This window comes from Symphodus melops (genome assembly GCF_947650265.1).
Source record: "Symphodus melops genome assembly, chromosome: 1".
Classification (NCBI taxonomy): domain Eukaryota; kingdom Metazoa; phylum Chordata; class Actinopteri; order Labriformes; family Labridae; genus Symphodus; species Symphodus melops.
In genome coordinates, this window is record NC_136691.1 from 30095719 (window position 1) to 30116701 (window position 20983).

The 20983-nt window shown below is 52.7% G+C and overlaps 1 protein-coding gene across 3 annotated transcripts in view; it reads right to left on the minus strand.

Annotated features, from left to right (window-relative positions):
• Positions 1-270: 270 nt before the first annotated feature.
• The window catches only part of kat6a (K(lysine) acetyltransferase 6A), a 28601-nt gene continuing 7888 nt past the window's right edge, over positions 271-20983 (minus strand). For 2 of the 3 annotated variants that reach the window (XM_079363525.1, XM_079363526.1), the window contains exons 3-17: positions 16958-17066; positions 15133-15248; positions 13737-13818; positions 13430-13544; positions 12933-13246; positions 10918-11030; positions 9939-10054; positions 9652-9793; positions 8500-8661; positions 8085-8178; positions 7763-7994; positions 7184-7379; positions 6385-7104; positions 5997-6258; positions 271-5893 (exon numbers count right to left, since the gene is read on the minus strand). In XM_079363525.1, coding sequence (XP_079219651.1) covers positions 2535-5893; positions 5997-6258; positions 6385-7104; positions 7184-7379; positions 7763-7994; positions 8085-8178; positions 8500-8661; positions 9652-9793; positions 9939-10054; positions 10918-11030; positions 12933-13246; positions 13430-13544; positions 13737-13818; positions 15133-15248; positions 16958-17066 — 6132 coding nt within the window. In that variant the 3' untranslated portion in view covers positions 271-2534. The remainder of the gene's footprint in view (positions 5894-5996; positions 6259-6384; positions 7105-7183; positions 7380-7762; positions 7995-8084; positions 8179-8499; positions 8662-9651; positions 9794-9938; positions 10055-10917; positions 11031-12932; positions 13247-13429; positions 13545-13736; positions 13819-15132; positions 15249-16957; positions 17067-20983) is intronic. The other variant, XM_079363527.1, reaches the window with a different exon arrangement.

Consider the following 20983-nt stretch of genomic DNA (forward strand, 5'->3'; position numbering starts at 1 on the left):
GCCAGATCTTACGTCAAAGACTGCTATAAGGAGAAGCGTGGGCAGAAAGTGAAAGACACTGTAGCTTTTTGTGATGCAGATAATACTTGCACACATAAATTCGTCGGTAAACTGCTTTTTTCGGATTAATATCAAATATGTTGTCTTCCTCAGGTCCGTTTCGTCCCCGCAAAAGCTGGACGGCTTTTTTTTTTTTTTATGTGGAGCCCAATATTTACATGGTAGAGCCCCCTGGTGGCGCAATTTACAAAAGGTTCAGGAATACACAAATGGCTCAACATAATTTATTTTCATTTTATGTTAAAATGTACAGAGTTCCTTGAAAGTACTTTGCTAAGAAAGAAAGGGAAAAAAAACAGAATAAATGGAAATACATACAAGGAGAGAGTCGATGAGGCCGCTGAGCGCATTTCCACCTGACCGTGTGCACCAGCTGACCCTCCTCGCTTTACTGTTTGAGCTCTCTCAGCATACAACGCAACATGTACAATTACAAAGGATACAAAAAGGGAAGCGATATAAACAGACAGAAATATACTGAGCTCCTTTTTACATGCCTCTTAAATGTAAGGAAGTCATCCTTTACACACACGAGTAAAAAAAGAAAAGAAACGAATGCCAAGTGACCTTTAGATATTTGTAGTCCTTTTGTTTAAAATAGCATCATTATACTACACAAAGATAGAAAAACTCTAGAGATGAGATGGAATGGAGAGGTTAAAGGCATCTTAAAGTCACTAAAAGTGAGTGGTAATTTTTTTACATTTTGAATTTCTTAGTAATTATTACCCAAGAGGCGAGCTAAAAAATATGTTTTTTTTTTGTTCCTGAAACAGAAGTGAAAAAAATGACAGTACCAATATCAATGTAAGAGTTTCCTTTTATATTATAGAAAAACATTTTCTCTACAATAGGTTTTTCTAAAGTCAAAAAGAGTCAGCTTGTGTCATAAAAGAAAGCTGCCCAGTCTGATAAAATTCAGAAAGAAACACAACCAAAAAGAAGTACAGAACAGAACGGTACAGAGAAAGGATGCCATGTCAGGGCTGTCGGAAATTCAAAACTACTCTTTTGACTTTCAGTATGGGTACATGGAGCATCAAGGTCGACCACGCCCCTCCTGACAGCTGAACGCCATGACCGGCAGGACCTCCAACGCTCACCTCGGACCCTGCTTTCATACGAGCCTCTGTGCAGGGGCCGAACCTTGCACTAGATCAGGCATTCAGGCACACCATTACCAAAGGTCCACTGCCATGCTTCTAGCCAATGGGAGTGCAGAATATTTCAGCAAATAAAATTACATCTTCAGTAAAAAAAAAAAAAAAAAAAAAGATTCAACAGAATACACTATTCAGAAGCAGACTCGTCGACCTCTTTGGGTCTCTAACACTTATGAGGGGAAGTCAGCTCACGCTCACTTTCCTTAAAGCAGTTCAATGGAAACTCCACCGTTTGTTCTGCGTTCCCTAAGACTGCTAAAATCAGGCTGACGTAGTTACACCGTGTGTCAGTGGGGAGTGGACAAGAACAACTGAATGTACTTTCCTGTGCTAGCCACCGAAGCTAGCCCGCTCTGTGTGTGCGCGCGTATGTGTGCTGGATTATCGGGAAGTACCAGAATATTTACATCTAAATGTCTCAGAGTGGCATCAAACTGGAAAATAATGCTACTAGTTTTATTTTATGGACATATATAATAAAGACAGTAACGGGCTCTTCGTCTGTTTTTTTTGTGTTTTTTTTTGGTACATCACTGTCGATCCGGGAAGACGGGGGACTCTGCAAAAAGCTCAACGCCTCAAACACGGGAGATGGCGACTCCTGCTTTTCGGTGGAAAGCCGTGTGTGTTTGAGTGTTTTTCTGAGCGAGTGAGAGGGTGCGTATCACCGTGTTAGAACGCCACACATATAAAGACCAAAGCATATACGAGGTCGGACTGCACACAGTTTCAAAAAAGAATCAAGAAAAATAAAGACAACAAAAATAAGTTTCAACATTTTGTTTAACAAAACAAAGAGTCCGCCTACGATGATTCAATGTCTCTTTTTTTCAAGGTAAGGCTTCCTATATCAATTAAAAGGTCGTGTGCATGAATATATTCACTTTCCAATGTTTTTTCATCGCAGTCTGAAAAAGCAAGGTACTCCTGCATCCTCTCTCTCTGTGTATCCTTCTCGTCGTCTCCTTCTCTTCGTCACGTGACCTTATGTATAACCACGACAGATGCCCGTGTACGCCCCGGGCCCGACGCAGCCCGCACGGCCCTGGTCCATGTACACACCCCAACCCTGGAACCCTGCTGACCTGCTCCTGAGCACAGCCAGCGGGGGAGGGGAGGGGAAACGAGCCCAAACTAAAAGGGACGAAATGACAACATAGAAAAAGAAGGAAACCCTCTCTGACTCCGACACCCACACTCACGCGCGCCTGTCGGGCACTGGAGAGGGCGATCAGGAGTTATGGACAGTTAGAGTACAGGGATTTATCGGCTGTGGTCCCGTCACGTCTCCTTTCTTCAGTTCTCCGCCGCTCATCTGCTCATGTACGGCGACTGTTTGGGGACGCCGGCGTAGCTGTGATGCGTCCCAGTGTACATCATGTTGGTGTGGTGATTGGGCTGCATAGGCTGTTGCGGGTAACCCTGCCCTCCCATCATGCCCATCTGCATCTGCATGGGGTACTGAGCTGGCTGATTCATGTAGGGGGGGTTGCCGTGGTAACCGCTGTTCATCATCGGCTGGGGCATTCGGTAGCCGGCCGACATGGCGTTTAGGGGCGTCATGTTCATGGAATTGTAGGGGGCCGGCGTGGGCATGAGGTTTGACATCATACCCCGCTGCACAGCCAGGGTGCGTGGCGTGCCCTGCATGGTCACGGCCCCCGAGCTGCGACCGTAGAGCTGCTGCTGGTGTGGGGCGGGCGCCAGCTGCTGGGTGGCTTTGGAGCGGATGGAGATGTGTCCTTTGACCGTCGCCATCTGGCCTTGTAGCCGCTGAGTGTGTGGCGGGGGGCCGAGGCCAATGTTGGTGGTGGGCATGTTGCATTGCAGCTGTAGAGAGCCCAGGTTCATGGAGCCGGAGCTCAAGTTAGGAGGGGGGGTCATGGTGGGCTGGCCTTGAGGGAGGGGAGTGTGTGGTGAAGGGGCCAGCCCGGGGTTGGACAGAGACACGCTGGTGGCGTAAGAGGTGACGGAGGCGGAGTGGGAGTAGGGCATGGCGTGCGGGTCCATGATGGTGTTGGTGAGCTGCTGGAGTTTGGCCAGGCTGAATGTGGCTGAGGGCTGGGGGTAGCCCCCCGTGCCAAAGTCCTGACCCATGCGCTCATAAAGGGTGCGGCCCCCTCCTCCGCCTCCACTCTCGGGGATCTCCATGATCATGGGAGTGGAGGAGAAGCCGTTGCCCATGCTACACTGAGACAGGGCCTGCTGCTGCTGCTGCTGGGGAGTTGGGGGTGCAGCAGACGGTGGAGGCTGAGGGGCTTGCTGCTGCTGCTGCTGCTGCTGGGGAACCTTTTTCTGGGATTGCTGCTGCTGCTGCTGCTGCTGCTGCTGGTTGGTACTGGGAGGCCTCTCGATCACACCACAGCTCTGAGGAGACTTGATACCACAGCCCGGCGTGTGGGACGGCGGTGGGGGTGGTGGAGGCTGCGGTACAGCACCACCTACGTTACTGGCACCTGGTCCACTGTTGGACCCTGGTCCAGTTTGTGGGATTAGGCTACAGCTGCCCATGCTTATTTGGGATCCTCCAGTTCCCGTGGAAGATGTGTGGCTGGGGGCCGGCACGAAGGAGCAGCTGTTGGACTGAGAGGACGGGGTGGCTGAGCTGGAAGAAGAGGACGCTGACGAGGAGGAGGAGGAGGCTGCAGAACCTCCCGTAACGACAGCCGCTGACATTCCTCCTCCAGTGCCCCCATTCCCGGTTCCACTTCCGCCTCCTCCCATGGTGGAGTCGTAGCTGCTGGGGTTGTCGTAGTTTTCCGTGGTGCTCTCGATGCTGCCGAGGTCGCTGAAGCCGCTGTCCACCACCTGCTGCGAGTGGTCGGACACGGATGGCACGTCCATCATGGGCGACGTCTCCATGTTCTGCTGAGAGGGGGCAGAGAGAGAGCTGGGGTGTTCTGGTGTGATCTGGGTGTAGCCCCCTCCGGCACCTCCGCCCCCTCCCCCTGCTGCGTTGGGGCCGGGCGTGCCCCCCCTCTGCCCGGCTGCTGTCGTGTCCATGAGGCCTGAGGTTAACCCAGGACTGTTCACCGAGCGCACAGACTGACTGGGCAGGGGGGGCACCGGAGGATTTGGGAGGGGGCTGCTGTGTTGGGAAGCCCCACACTCCTCTACCAACGCCAGGGCCTCCTCCTCGGCTTCCCCCGTGTGGCTGTAGCTCTGCAGGGTCCGACAGGCGGCGAGGGTCTCTTCGCAGTCCTGGTACGCCCCGTGGTGCGGCTGGGGCTCCGCCTCTTCGTCCTGGGCTTCGCCCTGCGTCAAGGACTGGACGGCTTGCATGGTCTCCAGGTCCAGCTCGTTGGAGTGATGATGGGGATGGTGCGAGTGATGGTGTCCCAGCTCCTCTTTGAAGTCTGGATGCTGGTGCGGGTGGGAGTGTGGATGTGTGTGCTGGGGCTCCATCAGCAGCGTGACGTCTTTGTCCTCAGGGTGCAGCGGCTGCAGCTCCATGGGCTCCGACGGAGCAGACATGGCTGTGACCGTCTCCACTGCTGCAGCCGCTGCAGCCGACTCCTCCTGCTCCCTGCGCCGCCTCTCCTCCTGCTGTGGGTCGGCAGACGGTGGCTGACCTTTGGTCTCCTGCACCTCCTCCTCAGCCTCCTCCTCCTCCTCCTCGTCTTCCTCCTCCTGCTTGCTGACGTAGTCCCGAGCCGTGCTGGTCTCCATGTCTAAAAAAGCCTCTCCGCCTTGGGGTTCTTCTTTGACAGGAGGCGAGCTGGCGCGGGACGCAGGTTCTTCCTCCTCGTCCTCATCATCATCTTCATCCTCCGAGTCCTGACCTTTTCTCTTCTTGACACCACTGTTGCTGCTCTTGTCCTCCAAGTGTCCGTCACCTTCATCGTCGGCATCGTGGTCTTCGCTGCGCCTGCTCCCGGAACCCGGAGTGACTGCCGTCCGCCTGTTGATACTTCCTCCGCCGCTTCCTGTGCTGCCGCACTCCTCTTCCTCCCTCTCCTCCTCGTCGTCGTCGTCTTCTTCCCTGTCCCCCATGTCCGGGTCCTGAGGCCGGGACTGAGGGGCCCGGGGCCCTGAAGTGGCAGAAGAGGAGGACGGAGAAATCAGGGGACGTGAGGGTGGACGGCTGGGTTTCTCTTCCTCCCACGCTGCTAGATTCTCCTCCTCTTCCTCCTCATCTGGCTCCGAGGCAGGAGGCGGTTTGGGGGCGGGCTGTGGGGCTTGGAGGAGGGTGCGGTTCTTGGGCGGTCTCCCTCGCCTCCTGGGTACTTTCTGCTCAACGGGCTTCGGGAGATAGTCATCTTCTTCGTCCGAGTCTTTCTCTTTGTTGTCTCTGTCAGTGTTGGCTCTGCACAGTCGCTTGCGGTCGTCGCTCTGCAGCAGCTTGGGATCTTTGTCGAGCTGCTGCTCCAGTAGCCTCTGTCTTTCTTGCTCCTGCCTCTCGGCCTCCTCCTGAGCACGCTGCAGGTACCAGCTCCGGGGCTTGCGGCCAGGCTTCATCTTGATTTTGGGGGGTGGAGGATCCCCGCTCTGGGCCTGACTGTCTGCACCCGGTGTTTTTCCAGGCTCCCGTTTCTTCCAGTGCAGCGGTTTGCGGCTCTTTCCCTTAGGCCAGCCTTTCTTCTTCTTAACTGGGACCTCGGGGTTGGCCTCTAGCGTCTCCGATGGCGTTGCTGTCAGAGCTGCCACAGGCTTCAGCACAGGCGTCAGCTCTGGAAAGAGGTGAAAGGATAAACCTGCGTTAGATCGAGCTTCAGTCATTTAAACAGTAACACTTGATTCTACAAGGTTTAGTGCAGACGCTCGTCATCTCACCGTCTTCTTCAGAGTCCGTCAGGTTGGAGTGCCGGCCTCTTTTGGGTGCTGGGTCAGATAGCCTCAGGGCGCCGCGGGCGGGGGGGTAACGGTGCATGGCGTGGCCCAAAGGAGTCTCCTCCTCTAGCCTTGGCATGGGCCTCTCCGAGTCCGAGTCCACGAAGGGCTCGTCCAGCACCTCCGTCGTCTCGGAGATGGTCTCCGTAACGACGCTGCTGTGAGGGTGGCTGCGCTGGCGAAAGCGACGCTTTCTCAGTGGCTTCTGGGTAAAAAGGAAAGAGAATTAGGGGAGCTTTGGACAATTGAATACAACTTTATTTAAAAACATTTAACTGATGGACGATTAATCGTTTCCGGTCAGAGAGTGGATGAACCGTCGGTTTCCTACCTTGCATTTGAGCCCCATCGCAGGTTTGGTGAGAATTGGAGGAGAGCACGTCCTCTCATCATCTTCCTCATCCTCCTCCTCCTCCTCCTCCTCCTCCTCCTCTTCGCTGCTCTCACTGAAGCAGCTCTTTCTGATGGGCGGAGTCTCGCTCAACCTGGAGACCACGGGGAGCTGGGTCAGCCCCTCGCCGGGCCCCTCGGACAGCCGAGGCTTCGGGCCTCTCTTTTTCCTCGGTGGCCGGCCTCGTCGGTTGGGGGTTATGGAGGGGTGCCGGGCCATGTCGAGTGCGTGAAAGACTGCGGACTCTGCTTGTCTGTCCAAGGAGAAAAGGGAGGGGGGGCTGCTGGCAGAGCCGGCGGTCTTCCCTCCGTCTCTCCTCTCCTCGTCTTCATCGTCCTCATCCTCCACTGAGCGGATCTTAGGTGGCCGTCCCACCCTTGTGCTGTCTTTCACCTTGCCCCAAGGCCAGTTTTTGGGCGGGCGACCCCTCGGTCTGCGTTCTCCGTTTGTAGGTGGAGGGGGACGTGGAGGTTCGGGGAGAGGCGGCGGACAGCGGACAGGAGAGGAACTTGGAGAGCTTTGGCTGATGGGAAACCCCAGGAAGCCCTTCCTTTCCTCTTCTTCTTCTTCCTCATCGTCGTCCTCCTCTTCGTCCTCCTCCCTCTTCTTGCCCTGGCGCAGGTGCCAGGACAGCGGCGGGACCTTGTGACTGGGTTTGATCTTTTTTTACAGACAAACAAGTAATCAGTGAGGATGCTCACAAACGTTTGGATCTCAAGAACAAATGCAAGATATTTACCTCTTTGTGTTTCTCTTCCTCTGGTTCTTCGTCCTCCTCATCGTCATCATCTCCTTCTGCATCAGAGACCACAGTGTTGGTAACAATGACGGGGGTCCAGCGGAGGCTATCGGGGTCGACCTCCAGCTGCCGCGGCCGCGCCTTGAGACGAGACATGTGGCTGGACACCAGCTTCTCCCTGCGCACCAGGACCATGCTGCAGACAGACAAGAGCATTAATGGACCGTGTGTGTGTGTGTGTGTCACTCTCTCTCTGAATGTAAGGTAGGCAACTGTGCATGCACTATGGAGCGGCAGCAGCTCAGTCTCTCAGGAACCAGACGGTTGCTAGTTCAAGTCCCGAATGTATAGAAGTTGGGCTGATAGCTGCTGGCTCCCTGCCTGCGCACGGCAGAGGTGCCCTAGAGCAAGGCATCACCCCCTGTGCACGTCCCATTTCAGTGGTGATGTTGCACGGTAGGATCCTGCAGCAGTTTGCTCCCCAGGCTGTGCTCACACTCGTGCTGATATCATGTTACCGTCTGGCTACCTGATCCTCCTCCTGCACTACGCTCACTCAGTGCTACGCTAGTGTCTGACCTTTCTCCTCGAGGCTCCAGCATGCCCAGGCTGTGCAGGGTGCTGGTGATGTCCTGCGGGCAGATCCCCGTCAGTTTGCTGAGCTGTCGAATGGTGATCTGTCGGTCGCGGACCTCGTGGAGACACTCCAGCACCACGCTGCGCCAGTACGCCATGTAGGACAGCCGGCCGAGGTCCGACAGCGGCTTCTCTGGAGAGCCCGGCTGGCCCTCACGCTTCGACAACAAGTAACCTGCAGGGGAAGGAGGACAGGGAAAGGATGAGCCAGGAAAGACACGACCCGTCAGGTTACGTGTTTGTGGTCAGCGCCTGAAGCTCTTACTGAAGTCGATGAGAAAGCGTCCGTAGCCCTGCCGCTGGTACTGCGGAAGAATCATGATGCATGATACGTTGTACTTCTGTTGACAGTGCTTCTCCTGGAGGAGTGAGACAGAGGGACACATTCCAGCATTAAAACCAAAATCCTGGAAACCACATCACAGAGCAGGACCGGGGTTTGATGGTTCTGCCGCCGCGCACTAACGGCGGCGTTTTGGCAGAGAGGTGGCTTGTTAATGGGAGCACCTGCGCCTGTAAACTCCCCCGAGGGACGGCAGAGCTCACAGCACCGAGCGGCAGCAGTGTCGGGGGATGCAAAAGCATTTCATCTCCCCTCCACAGTTTTCAGTCTTTGATATCGTCCAATAAGAAGGAGGATACGACCTTCATTGAGTCCAGCAGGGAGGGGAGGTGCTTACCTTGGAGAAGTAGCCGACGAGGTGGCAGCCCTTGCTGTCGTTCTGGGTCAGGACGTAGAAAAGGAAGGGCTCCACGTCGTAGTAGAGGGTCTTATGGTCAAGGAACAGCTTGGCCAGCAGACACAGATTCTGACAGTAGATTGTGCTCACATTCCCGTCAACCTGTCGACGGACAAGAGAGACGAAACACGGCGGTGAGAACAGGACGGTCAGAGCGTCTTCACGCTGCTGTTAGGGAGCGGTGGAACGAAGTGAAGGTGAGGAGTGAAGTTAGTGTCGGGCAATGATCTGAGCCGAGTCTCTGGAGAGCCTGACGGAGCGAGCGAGAGAAAACAAAGAGCTGCAAAAAGACAGAGAGGGAGGGAAGGAGGTCGATCGAGGCTGGCAGCTCGCCAGCTGTCTGCTCTCCTCCGAGCGAGGACGGACTGCAGAGCCAGGAAGCACGAGCTGCAGCAGCCTGCACCCTGCTGCTGTGCCACGAGACGCAGGTGAACTGTGATCACGTTAAAAAGTTGTCACCACGTGAACGTCTCATCAAGAAACAAAGAGCCGGTGCTCCGTCGACAGATCACTTCTCTGCTTCACGCCTGATTTAAACTCATCATGACTCCAGTCTGTCCCGGAGGTTCGGGGGGGGGGGGGGGGCCAACGCGTTTAAGCGACGTCACCGTCTGAATTGAAAAACATGACGTGAACGGAGCTGAAACTTAGAGGTGTAATTAAACAACACAGTCGCACAGTTTGCACACTGTAATGTCGTGCTATGCATACGCCACATATGCACATATGCAAAAATGCAATCTGGCGTATGCATTGCACGACATTACAACGTCATCAGGCTGAATTAAAGCACAGAAGACGAGCGGTGTGCAGAGAGTCGGGTTGGAGAAGAAGGCGCCTGACGACCCCGTCTGGATCCCAAAGGTGCACAAAACCAAGAACCCCTTTTCTCAAAAACACAGAAGGTCATTCTGAGAATCTGGTGTTTTATTTACTTTGTATTATTGTTAACCTTGGATTTTCCCCACACAGGGGACGTGTGCCAGGGGAGGGGTTTCACCGTCTTGTTTTTGTTGGGCTTCTGTGACTGGTATTTCTAAACAGGAATATTGTGAATATGACAAAGAAAGGAAAAGATGACGGAGCGCTGACCTCAAACACGGAGACGTCGTCCTTCCTGTAGATCTCGTTAGCAGGAGGGTGGAACCAGCTGCACTTCTTCATGTGCTGGTAGAGGATGCTGCGACTCTTCATGTAGCGCAGACAGAACTCACACAGGTAGAGCTTGGGTAACCTGACGAGAAGGAGAAGCTGTGAGGAACAAAGTCAAACCTGCAGACTGACGCATTGTATTCATCCTGTGGATCACATTGGCTCCCCTCCAGGTAGTAGGTGGTCGTGTGAACGATCATTTATCCTCCTCCTCATGTGCTTCTTACCTGCTGTACTCCTGCGGGTACGGAGACGAATACCACGTCTGGATTTCAAACTTTCCAAACTCGATGACTGACGGGCAGCGCATCTGAGGATCCGGTGGACCCGTCACCCCCACTTTCTGTTTCGGGGCGAGCGAAAAGGAAGAGAGAGAGAGAGAGAGAGAGAGAGAGAGAGAGAGAGAGAGAGAGAGAGAGAGAGAGAGAGAGAGAGAGAGAGAGAGAAAGATGAACAGTCAGTAACAGAGTTTGATTCTTGAAGAGGTTCAGCAGATCAGGAGACAAAAGATCATTTAAAAACGTCTAACATTCGACCTTTCACTCACGCCAGAGTTCGTATTCACAGAACTTGGACGATGCCTTCAGGAGCAGCTTGGAGCGTTTTGTCCAAGTGGTCTGAAGGGACGAGACACTGAGCTGCTGATCGATGAGCTCACCTTTTATTTTACACAGATGTGTAGTCTGGTAAAGCAAGCACGCTTCATGACCTCGTAAAGTCATGCACGTGTTGTATTACGAGTCCTGGACGGAGTGACAGTACGAGTCATGTGACGCTCCTGCAGACCTGTCCGATCGCCTTCTCAAACTTAAGCGTGCATTCAACACTAACAACACTCTACCATCGTCCGCCTGCAGGGGGCAGCGTTCTCACCGAGCAGTCTGTGTGAACATGCACTTCTTTAATCGTCTCTGCACACGTGCGCTGCGTCTGTGCTCCACGCTTACCGAGAAGCTGCACAGCTCGCTCACTCACAAGCGTGCGCCTGGCCTCGCCCCCCAGCGTTTAGGACGCTGACTTCATCTTTCACATCCAGTCTCATGTCGACTCTGCTTCATTCAAATCCAGCTCCCAGCTGCACGCGCCGTGTTTACACAACGCCGTGTCTACACAACGCCGTGTCTAATCACGTCCCTGCCAGGCTCCCCTGCTGGAGCCGCCTCCCTCCAGCTCACACAACAACATGTCATCTGTGCATCAGCGTACCTGCAGCGCCAGCTCCTGGATGTGTCTGAACAGCTCGATGTCTTTTTCTGTCAGGTTCTCGTGACCAGGCAGCTTCTCGTCCTCGTCCCGCCAGTCGCTGCCGTCCTGATTGTCTGAGGGTTAAAACACAGAGGCGTCATGAATGCAGAGCGGCCGACCGAGCCGAGGCTCGTTAGACGCACCAACACATGCTTAACACACAGACACAAATCAGTTATTCCTTTTGTCTTCACCCTGGTTTATATTCATGCGTCTAATTGGCGCCGCTTGTTCGGGCGGTCCTGTGCTTACGGAGACGCCGATGGAAGAGCGCTACGATGCTCCAGATTTATCAGGCAGGAGAAGAAGAAGAAGGTGATGGAACGGACGCAGCGGTTTGTAGAGGTCACGACAGCGTTAACGAGACTCTCTGCTGCTGATCAGTGAGTGTAAGGTCTGACAGCTGTGGATGATGATGTCCCACAAAAACAGGAAGTGGGCGTCCACGCTGACCTTTGAAAGTGAACTTCCTGCTGGGGGCGTTTGTGCTGGACGCGTGCTTACAGGTCCAAACATCACAGACATCAAAGATTGACACACGGAGAGCCTCAGAGAGTAAAAAGGTTTCAACTGTCCTCGCAACTCTGTGTCGCTCCTTTACTACCGTCTGCTGTGGCGTTTACGCTCCCACTGGCTACAGCACTGCTAACCTCCGCTGGCCGCTCACTGAGGAGCCTTTCAATCAGTCAGCACTCGACGATCATGACCTCATGAGGGGGACACGATGTCAGAGAGCGTCAGCTGTGGCGACGCATGAATGTGACTGGATGGAGGTGGCGTGCAGCGTGATGTTTGCAGCCGCACTCCCACGGTAACGTCGGCGCCCGCTTTAACGCAAGCAGCACCGGTGCATCTGTCATTCGAGTGAGCGTAGGTCACATGCAGGGTCAGGGTTCAGCACCTGGAGCCACCTCGCCGCTCTGCAGGAAGTAAAGGAGGGGCGGGACGATGTGAGCTACGGGTAATCTCCAGTTGATTGATTGGATAAATATCTGCCCCTCTAGTTCCTGTGTGTTTTTAAACAAACAAATGACAAACGTCTGTTTTGTTAAAAAAAACAGACTCATTCATTATTCAAACAAGTCTTTGTCTAAGTGGGTCAGAAGCAGACGCTGGTGAAACCTGAAGTGAACGCCTGTCAGTGTGTGCGTGTGTGTGTGTGTGTGTGTGTGTGTTTGGCTGCAGAAAGCTCGGCGGAGAAGAGAACGGCATGTGGCCACTTCAAATAGAGAATACGTTTCTTTTGAAGCGAAAGCAATCATTTTTAATTAAGGCAGAGAATCACGCTCGCTGTATTATTTCCTGAAACACATCGTGGAGGTCGATCTTCCTCGGATGAGCGGGGAACACGGACCGGATGATGAAGGATACTCCGGCTCCTCATGTTGATGGAGATCATCACGGATGCAGCTTCAGGTTTTTAACACGTCACATTTTGTCGTTCCAGTTTTACAAACTGGACCCGCTAAAAGCGTGCTGCATCTTAAACACGGGTGCGACCATGACACTAGTACACAATACTGACACGCCGTCCTTACGGAGAGTGCAGGCGCCTTCAGCTCACACTGCACGCAACCCGACGGTGAAAAATCACCTGTGTTCATTGTTTATTGAAAGAGCGACGCAGAGCGATCAGTTGAACAGCGAGGGGAACGCTCTGGATTGAAAGAGTCTGTTTGGAGATGTTCCCTTCATGACATCACAAAGGGCAGAAGCCCCTCCCCCCAGGTGGGTGACCCTCCCACAGCTAGGTGTTTGTTCTGCCCTCTGAGTCTGCCTTCTCACCGTAAACAATAGGACATGGAGCCAGAAAGCAGCGAGTACACCCGAGCCCTTCCAGAGAGGGGGCGTGGCCAGACACAGCTCATTTACATATTTAAAGCTACAGACACAGAAACAGCCTGTTCTGAGGGGTTTACAAACGTCGCTGTAAACCCTTTAAACGTCGCTGTAAAGTAGATTTCATCTCTCCTTACCCCCTCTGTCGTCGCCTTCTTTACGACTGGATTTCTTCCGGATGCGACACTGCTGCGAGTAGTCCACCACCTCCTGACGGGCTTTGCGGCCCTCGGGCGACGGCGTGAAGAACTTTGTGAGTGCGTCGATGAGGCCTTTTGTTTTGTTGTTGAAGCGCAAGCCGCTCTGCGAGAGGTCGTCGTCGTCCCGGAGCGAAAACAGAAGCCTGTCGTCGCCCGGGTAACCCTCGCAGGATGAGCTGGAGGAGGAGTTGGCCGAGGCCGAGCGCTTCCGCCGACCCCGACCGCCCAGCTTCTTGAAGGGCCGCCCAGGCCTGCAGAGGACAAGCAAAGAGGAGTCGGCTTTTAAGACTCGGAGCATAATGAGCTTTTCCACGTCGAGAGCGTGGTCAGGATGTGATGCAGCTCCATACATGACGACAAACTTTTAGCACGCGTTAGAGCAGCGTGTCTGTTTGAAACAGACACACGACACGCCGCTGAAGGCTTTTCTTTACCTGTTCTTGGGCCGCCCGAGCGGAGCGTTGTAGCGCCGCTTGATTTGTGCCGCCTTCTCATGTAAAAGCTTCTTTCCCTTTTTCCTGGGTTGGCAGATTTGACAAATCCACATGCCTGCAGGAGGGAGAGAAAGAAGGCACAGGCTCACAAAGACTGAAGAGGATTAGACGAGACGGGTTTGAGTGCAGCTTCCGACACGCCGTGGGAGGTATCGCATACATTAGCACTTAGCGCTGACGACAGCTCTGTGCAGACGTTTACAGGTAGAACAGACTCAAGTTCAGGGGGTCAGGTGGGTAAACTTACCTTTAGGCATCCGTGTGAGGGGAGGATCGCAGCACTCCATGTGGAATCCCCGGTCACAAGAGTCACAGAACAACATGTTGTCCTGTAAAAACGGGAAAAGTCTTCATGATTAGCAAAGACCTTGACTGTGTTTCAAGTCAGCCAAGTCTACGATAAACATACACAAACAAACAATCAATATGTCCACCAGGGGGCGACGTTTGAGGACAGAGCTGCTCGATAAGCGTTCCTCACGTGCATGCTCTTAAAGGTAGGGTCGGTCATTTTTTGAAAACTAGCATGATTTTAAAAGTAGCATTCTCTCAGTGCTCCGTTTGAACCCTGCCCCTCCCCTCTGTGCGCCCTCTAAAGCCACGCCCCCTCTCTTAAATGCACAAGCGACATTGCTCCATAAAAAAAAAAAATATTTCCCTCCTCACATCGACAAACTCGCAGAATAAACTCCGTCATCAGTGACGCTCTTTAAGTGTGTTCATCAGAGAGCAGGGAGACAGGGAGGCTGTGATTGGTTCATCAGAGAGCAGGGAGACAGGGAGGCTGTGATTGGTTCATCGGAAAGCAGGGAGACAGGGAGGCTGTGATTGGTTCATCGGAAAGCAGGGAGGCTGTGATTGGTTCATCAGAGAGCAGGGAGACAGGGAGAGCAGGGAGACAGGGAGGCCTGTGATTGGTTCATCAGAGAGCAGGGAGACAGGGAGGCATGTGATTGGTTCATCAGAGAGCAGGGAGGCTGTGATTGGTTCATCAGAGAGCAGGGAGACAGGGAGGCGTGTGATTGGTTCATCAGAGAGCAGGGAGACAGGGAGGCGTGTGATTGGTTCATCAGAGAGCAGGGAGGCTGTGATTGGTTCATCAGAGAGCAAGGAGACAGGGAGGCTGTGATTGGTTCATCAGAGAGCAGGGAGACAGGGAGAGCAGGGAGACAGGGAGGCCTGTGATTGGTTCATCAGAGAGCAGGGAGACAGGGAGGCCTGTGATTGGTTCATCAGATTGGTACCTCGTGGCAGACATTGGTTGAAGTTTTTACAGACTTACAAACTGATACAGATGACGGATTTACTTTGTTTCTGCTTTTCAGAGTACGCGGGTTATTAATTTCTGTCAGGACCTAAAGACAATTTCAACCAGAATCTTAAAATGACCAACCTGCCTTTAAATATCTGACTCTCCTTCATGTACCCAGCAGTGTTTTTAACTTCCTCCTGAAGGAATTTCATGCAGATAAACATTTGAATAACAACGATTCCTCCCTCCTCAGACAGGAGGATACAGAGTGACATCATGCCGAGGCGGACTAAAATTAGCTCATCCCAGTCAAGACTGCAGACACGTTGTTCATCTGCATCTCTATCTGGATCCGGAGACGAGGAGAGATGTTCCCTCTGCATCCACTCACCGCATTCTTCCCTTGATCCTGACAGCTGCTGCAGGTCTTGCACTCGATGCACTGCCACCACAGAGCTTTGACTCTGGCTGTGAGCTCTGGGGAGAACTTGAGACAGGACGGGTGGCCTGCAGGTACAAACACACACACAAACAAGTGAGCGGACGACACACGAGACTGACTGACAGCTGTGACCCATTTTGCCTCATTTTAAAAACACCCTCCTCCTCCTCTCTGAATCAACGCTGGCTGCATGAAGAGCGCTCAAACAGAAATGACAATCTGTCAGCGCGGCGCTTTTTGCTCCGTTTGAAGAGCAGCACAGAAGAACGCCATGTCTGGGACAGAAAGCCCTCGGAGGGAAGAGGAGGAACATAATCCCCCCCGCCTTCAGTCAGAGATATTACAGCTCCTGTAGATTTATCTGGAAACACTCGTTTTCATTTATTGCATGAATTTATCCAACATGAGACATCCAGGAAAAAGGTTTGATGAATTATTCTAAACTTGTCACACGGTGACATTTACACCTAAAATACCGAACAGGAAACAGGAAGTTGCATCCTGAAGCATCACACTAGAGGACTGACAGTGTAGATAGATGGACGTGTGTTCAGCGGGTGACGCGTTTCTCTCAACGCTTACGAGTGAAGGCGACAAACACTACGCTCAATCTAACGCCTACCATGCAGCGGACGCGTGTTCGGCCCGTCTCCACGGCAGCAGAGCTCTCCGTGTTCAGTGTGTGTGTGTGTGCTGCACCCGGCGCCGCTCCGCCAGTCCGCAGCACATACTCAAGGCCTCTAATGCTGCAGGACGCCGGAGCACGGCGCATCAATATACGACCGAAAAGATGGAGCAGGAAACATCGGTTTACTTTCAGTGTGCGTGTGTTTGCATTAAATGGTTTTATACATGCGTGTTGTATTATCTCGCAGCGTGGCTCGCTCCTAAACGTACACGCCTCCTTTGGTGTTCCTTCAGACTCCACGGCATGCGCGCGCACACACACAAGCATGCGCGCGCGCACACACAAGCATGCGCGCGCGCGCACACACAAGCATACGCACGCACGCACACACACACACACACACACACACACACACACACACACACACACACACACACACACACACACACACACACACACACACACACACACACACACACACACACACACACACACACACACACACACACACACACACACACACACACACACACACACACACACACACACACACACACACACACACACACACACACACACACACACACACACACACTGCTTCTGAAGATCACAGCTAACTTTTTGTTCACTGATCGAGGGAAGCGGACGCCATTCATGACGCAGATGTTCACAGACTGTAGAAACACTTTCCTCGCCTCACGGTGTCTAAGCACGCCTTTGTATTGACCAGCATTTAAACACGCCGCGATAAAACCCCTCTCCGTGTCTGTCACTGTCAGTAAGAAGACGGAGAAGAGCGTGGTTATTTAAACTGTTACAGAATAACGTCTGATGGTCACTTCAGTTGTTTTTTTTTTCATAAACTGAGTCGACTAGCTGAACAGCCAATCAGAGCGACTCCTCTCGCCAACTGCAAAGATGCCGAGGTCGTGTAGGAGCAGGACACACCGCCATCGCTCGCCCACGTTCCAACTAGACCCGACGGCCTCCTTGGCGTGTCGGGGCTGAACCTTCAATAGACGCGCTGAGCCGACGTTAGCTTGTCGTCAGCAGTGTGTGTGTGTGTGTGTGTGTTTAAGTTTTAGAGATGTGAGCGCGTCATGCAGGCAGCTGATTGGACATTCTTCCTGTGGTTGAAACACTCACCGCTGTTCCCACAGTCGGCACAGGAGATGAGCTCCTCCGGCCTCTTATCGCGGTTCTGCTCCTTGGTGCCCAAACAGAAGCTGCAGATGGGGATTGGCTCCGCAACCGGCTGGCACACGGACAGAGGAGAGAAAGTTCAGACTGTCAGTCAAGTTAACAACTTCATGGTACAGACGAAGACGACAACAGAGCGGCCTTGTGTGGCTGAGAGGAGCCGTGTGTGTGTGTGTGTGTGTCACACACAAAGGCAGACAGCGTGTGGCTTCATGAACAGACCGTTTAAGATAATGAAGATCCAGAGTGTAACTGCATTATTAATGTGACCCGTCACGTTAGAAGCTGCCATCTTGTGCCGCACGTCTCCGCTGACTCCTCTCTCGCCCGATCACAGGCCCCTAACTCACTTCCTTTTCTGCAGCCGCCCCCGCCCCCCCCCCCCCCCCCCAATCTGGTCGCTCATCTCACAGCGAGAGGCGAGACATGAAATGCAGAGCAGTTTATTAACCTTCATCCACTCGCTCCAGGTGAATCTCACATCAGCTCACTCTGACTTTGTGCAGAAAAAATATCAGGCGAGAGAAACTATTGACACTCAAAAGTCGTGTGTGTGTTGTGTGTGTTGTGTGTGTGTGTGTGTGTGTGTGTGTGTGTGTGTGTGTGTGTGTCCAGAAACAAGGGAAACGCATAACCGATATGCAAAAGCAGTCAGAACCGAGCCAGGATGAAATCCAGGGGAACACACCACATCAAATACAAAGTGTGTGTCCAATAAAGCAGAACAATCTCAGCCCTAAAGCCCTGCAGGTGCTCTTCACACAGGAACAAACACGGGTGGGGGGGGGGGGTGACTCTCCTTGAAAGTTTCTGGAGCCTGGAAGCCCTGAGGGGAAGTGGTGGCTTACTGCTACTTTAGAGTTTACCACAAGTTATTTTCAGCAGCACTTTGTGTTTACTGCTGAGCATCAGTGTCTAACAGGGGAGTGGAGTCACAACTCAACCATAAATATACAGAAAACTTCGGCTGGGAGTTTCACGACTCACATAAACGTCGGCTCGATACGAATGATGCTGCAGCATGGAATGACAGGTCTGTGTTTATCGTGCAGCGTGCAAGGCTCAGTCGACTCTAATCCTCCGTCTGACCTTTTCAACTGAGATTCCCTGACAAGGATCAGATCGTAAAGCAAAAACAAATCGAGGCAAGCTCGAGCAAAGCAACGAGCGGCTGATATCGCTCTTCACCCGGATGCTGGTGTTTAGAGGTCTGTCACTGAGCTGCGTGAAGGCGGTGTGCACACAGAGTCCTGGTCCTGGTCCTGGTGTATGGCTGTTGGCGTCATGTGGTAAGACTAGAATCAACTACTCAAACATGTAAAAGGAAACTTTGCACATGTTGCCTTATCTTAAAGGAGCAGTCTGCACCTCTGCCCCTAGTGTTTAAAATGAGTACTGCAGTCTAAACTCTAATCAGCACAGAGAGCTGTCTCCCCCCCTCCTCTGACACAGCTCTGCATGTGGTGGACACTGTAGCTTCAGTGTTTAGCCAGCTCTGCATGTGGTGGACACTGTAGCTTGAGTGTTTAGCCAGCTCTGCATGTGGTGGACACTGTAGCTTCAGTGTTTAGCCAGCTCTGCATGTGGTGGACACTGTAGCTTCAGTGTTTAGCCAGCTCTGCATGTGGTGGACACTGTAGCTTCAGTGTTTAGCCAGCTCTGCATGTGGTGGACACTGTAGCTTCAGTGTTTAGCCAGCTCTGCATGGGTCTGTAAAGCTTTCTGCGTTCTAACCTCTCTCCATGTTTCAAAAGCATCTGCAAGCGAGGACAGGAGGAGGGAGGACATGAGGAGGGAGGATAGAAGGAGCAAGGACATGAGGAGGGAGGATAGAAGGAGCAAGGACATGAGGAGGGAGGACATGAAGAGGGAGGACACGAGGAGCAAGGACATGAGGAGCGAGGACAGGAGGAGCGAGGACACGAGGAGCGAGGACAGGAGCAGCGAGGACAGGAGGAGCGAGGATGCGAGGACATGAACATTCAGAGGCTTGTCAATAACCAGCCTCGGTGGGCCACGTTCTGTTTCTCTCCGGCGTCTCCTTCACAGAGGAGATCATCAAAGCTCCGTTAGCTCCACTTTGCACAACAAGCAAACGAGCTCTGCTGACAGAGAAGAGCGAGTGTTAGCAGAGCTCTCTCTCTCGCTCCTCGTAGACGGGCGAGTCGGTGCGGCGCGTTGAGCTGCGTCGCTCGCTGGCTGGACACGCGGTTACACGACTTTCATCCTTTAACCTTATTTATGGTGAAGCTCGCCATCCTGATCATTTAGCATTTTGATCTGGTGACTGAGGAAGATAAGCCATGAAAAATTCATTTGTTAGCACGTTTAGGGTCAACGTTTCCCTGAGGTCGTACTCTGCCCGTCAGACAATTACTAATTCACTTTTAGCTTTAAGAGAATAAAAACAACAATCAGCGAGGATGGTGTAATGAGTTTTTCAACAGGACAACAGCAGAGCGCGGCGCTGCAGCAGGGAGAGACAGGGCCGAGAGCTTGATTTATTGGGTTCATTTCCTTCTGACTAAGGCGGCATCAAACACCTCCCTGCTACACCTCTACAGGGGGGGGGGGGGGCTTTACAACTCACAGGTAGAGTTAGGTGATATTATGATCATGATTGATTTAACTGGATCAGTCCTAATCTCCTTATGATCTGAACTCCTGCTGGAAATGAACAAGCTCCATGAAGGGGGGGGGGGGGGGGGGGAGAGAGAGAGAGCAGCTGCAGCCAAACACCTCAATCATTCCTGACGCTTAACCCTTTCCTCGCCGGAGGGAGCGGGTCAACAGCTCCCGCTCGCCCTGTGAGCGCTCGAGTAAACACGAGCTGCGAGCCAGCTTTCCTTTCACAGCTTGTGTACGGAGACACGCGTTACAGTACGGCTGCCGGCTTCTAAATTAATCCCCCACAGATACTAAAAAATGAAAAGCTAATCCTCCTGCCATGACGGGGATACTGGGACGGCGAAACGCAATCCTCAAATTCCTTCATTCCCCCCCCCCCCCCTCCTCCTCGTCGTTTCAACCTTTTCTACCTCTGCCAGCGCCGCTCTCACACCAAAGCAGCAATCTAGAAAATTCTCACATCCACAGGCTGTTGGAGTTAAGTGTCCAGGCCGACATCTCACTTCAGATGTGTGCGTTTCCATGGGTGCCTGTGTGTTCATGTTTTGGCATGTGCTCTTCTCTCTCTCTCTCTCTCTCCCTCCCTCGTCCTCAAACGAGATCCAGGAACACATCCTCTCTCCGAGCCAAGACGACACGCCTCGTGGCAACCGTTAGCAGCTCGCTGCATCGACTGGGCGGACTTGAAATGTCTTACAAACGTGACGCACGGGAAACTGGTTCCTCTAAAAATACACACCCGCGCAAAACACACACCTATAGACTGGTGTAGTTTTGAGTCCTAAAACCAGGAAGTGAGTTAGCATTTTAGCGCCGTGGGTTCCTAACTCTAAAAGTCAAAGGGGATTTTGAATGGGTTTGTGTTTAGACGCCTGAAATAAGGTCTGTGGTTAACACAAGCTGAAGAGATGTTGACGTTTTGTTACCAGATAAACTACGTTAGCGAAGACCCCACTTGTGACTTTTAAAGTTTTTACGTGAACTTTAAACGGCGGTTGCTAACGAGTAGCTAAAGTACCCGCTAAACAAAACAACGCGTCAGAAACATGTGTTTGACACAGAGCTTATTTTCTGCAATGATCCAAAATACAATGCAAAAATCCCATAGGCGAATTTTCTTAGGAACCACCGGCGCCATTTTTTCAGGTTGGCCTACAAAGATACGTCATTACTACACCAGTCTATACCACGGACGAGCGAGGGCGCCCTGCTGCTTCTACACCCACCTGTAATCGAGCTCTGAAATAAACACTGGAGGCAGATAATAGGGTAACTAGTAGTGGCCTAGTTTCCCCTTTATACACTGGCTCCTGTAATCCAGAGACCGAGGACACAAGAGGAAGT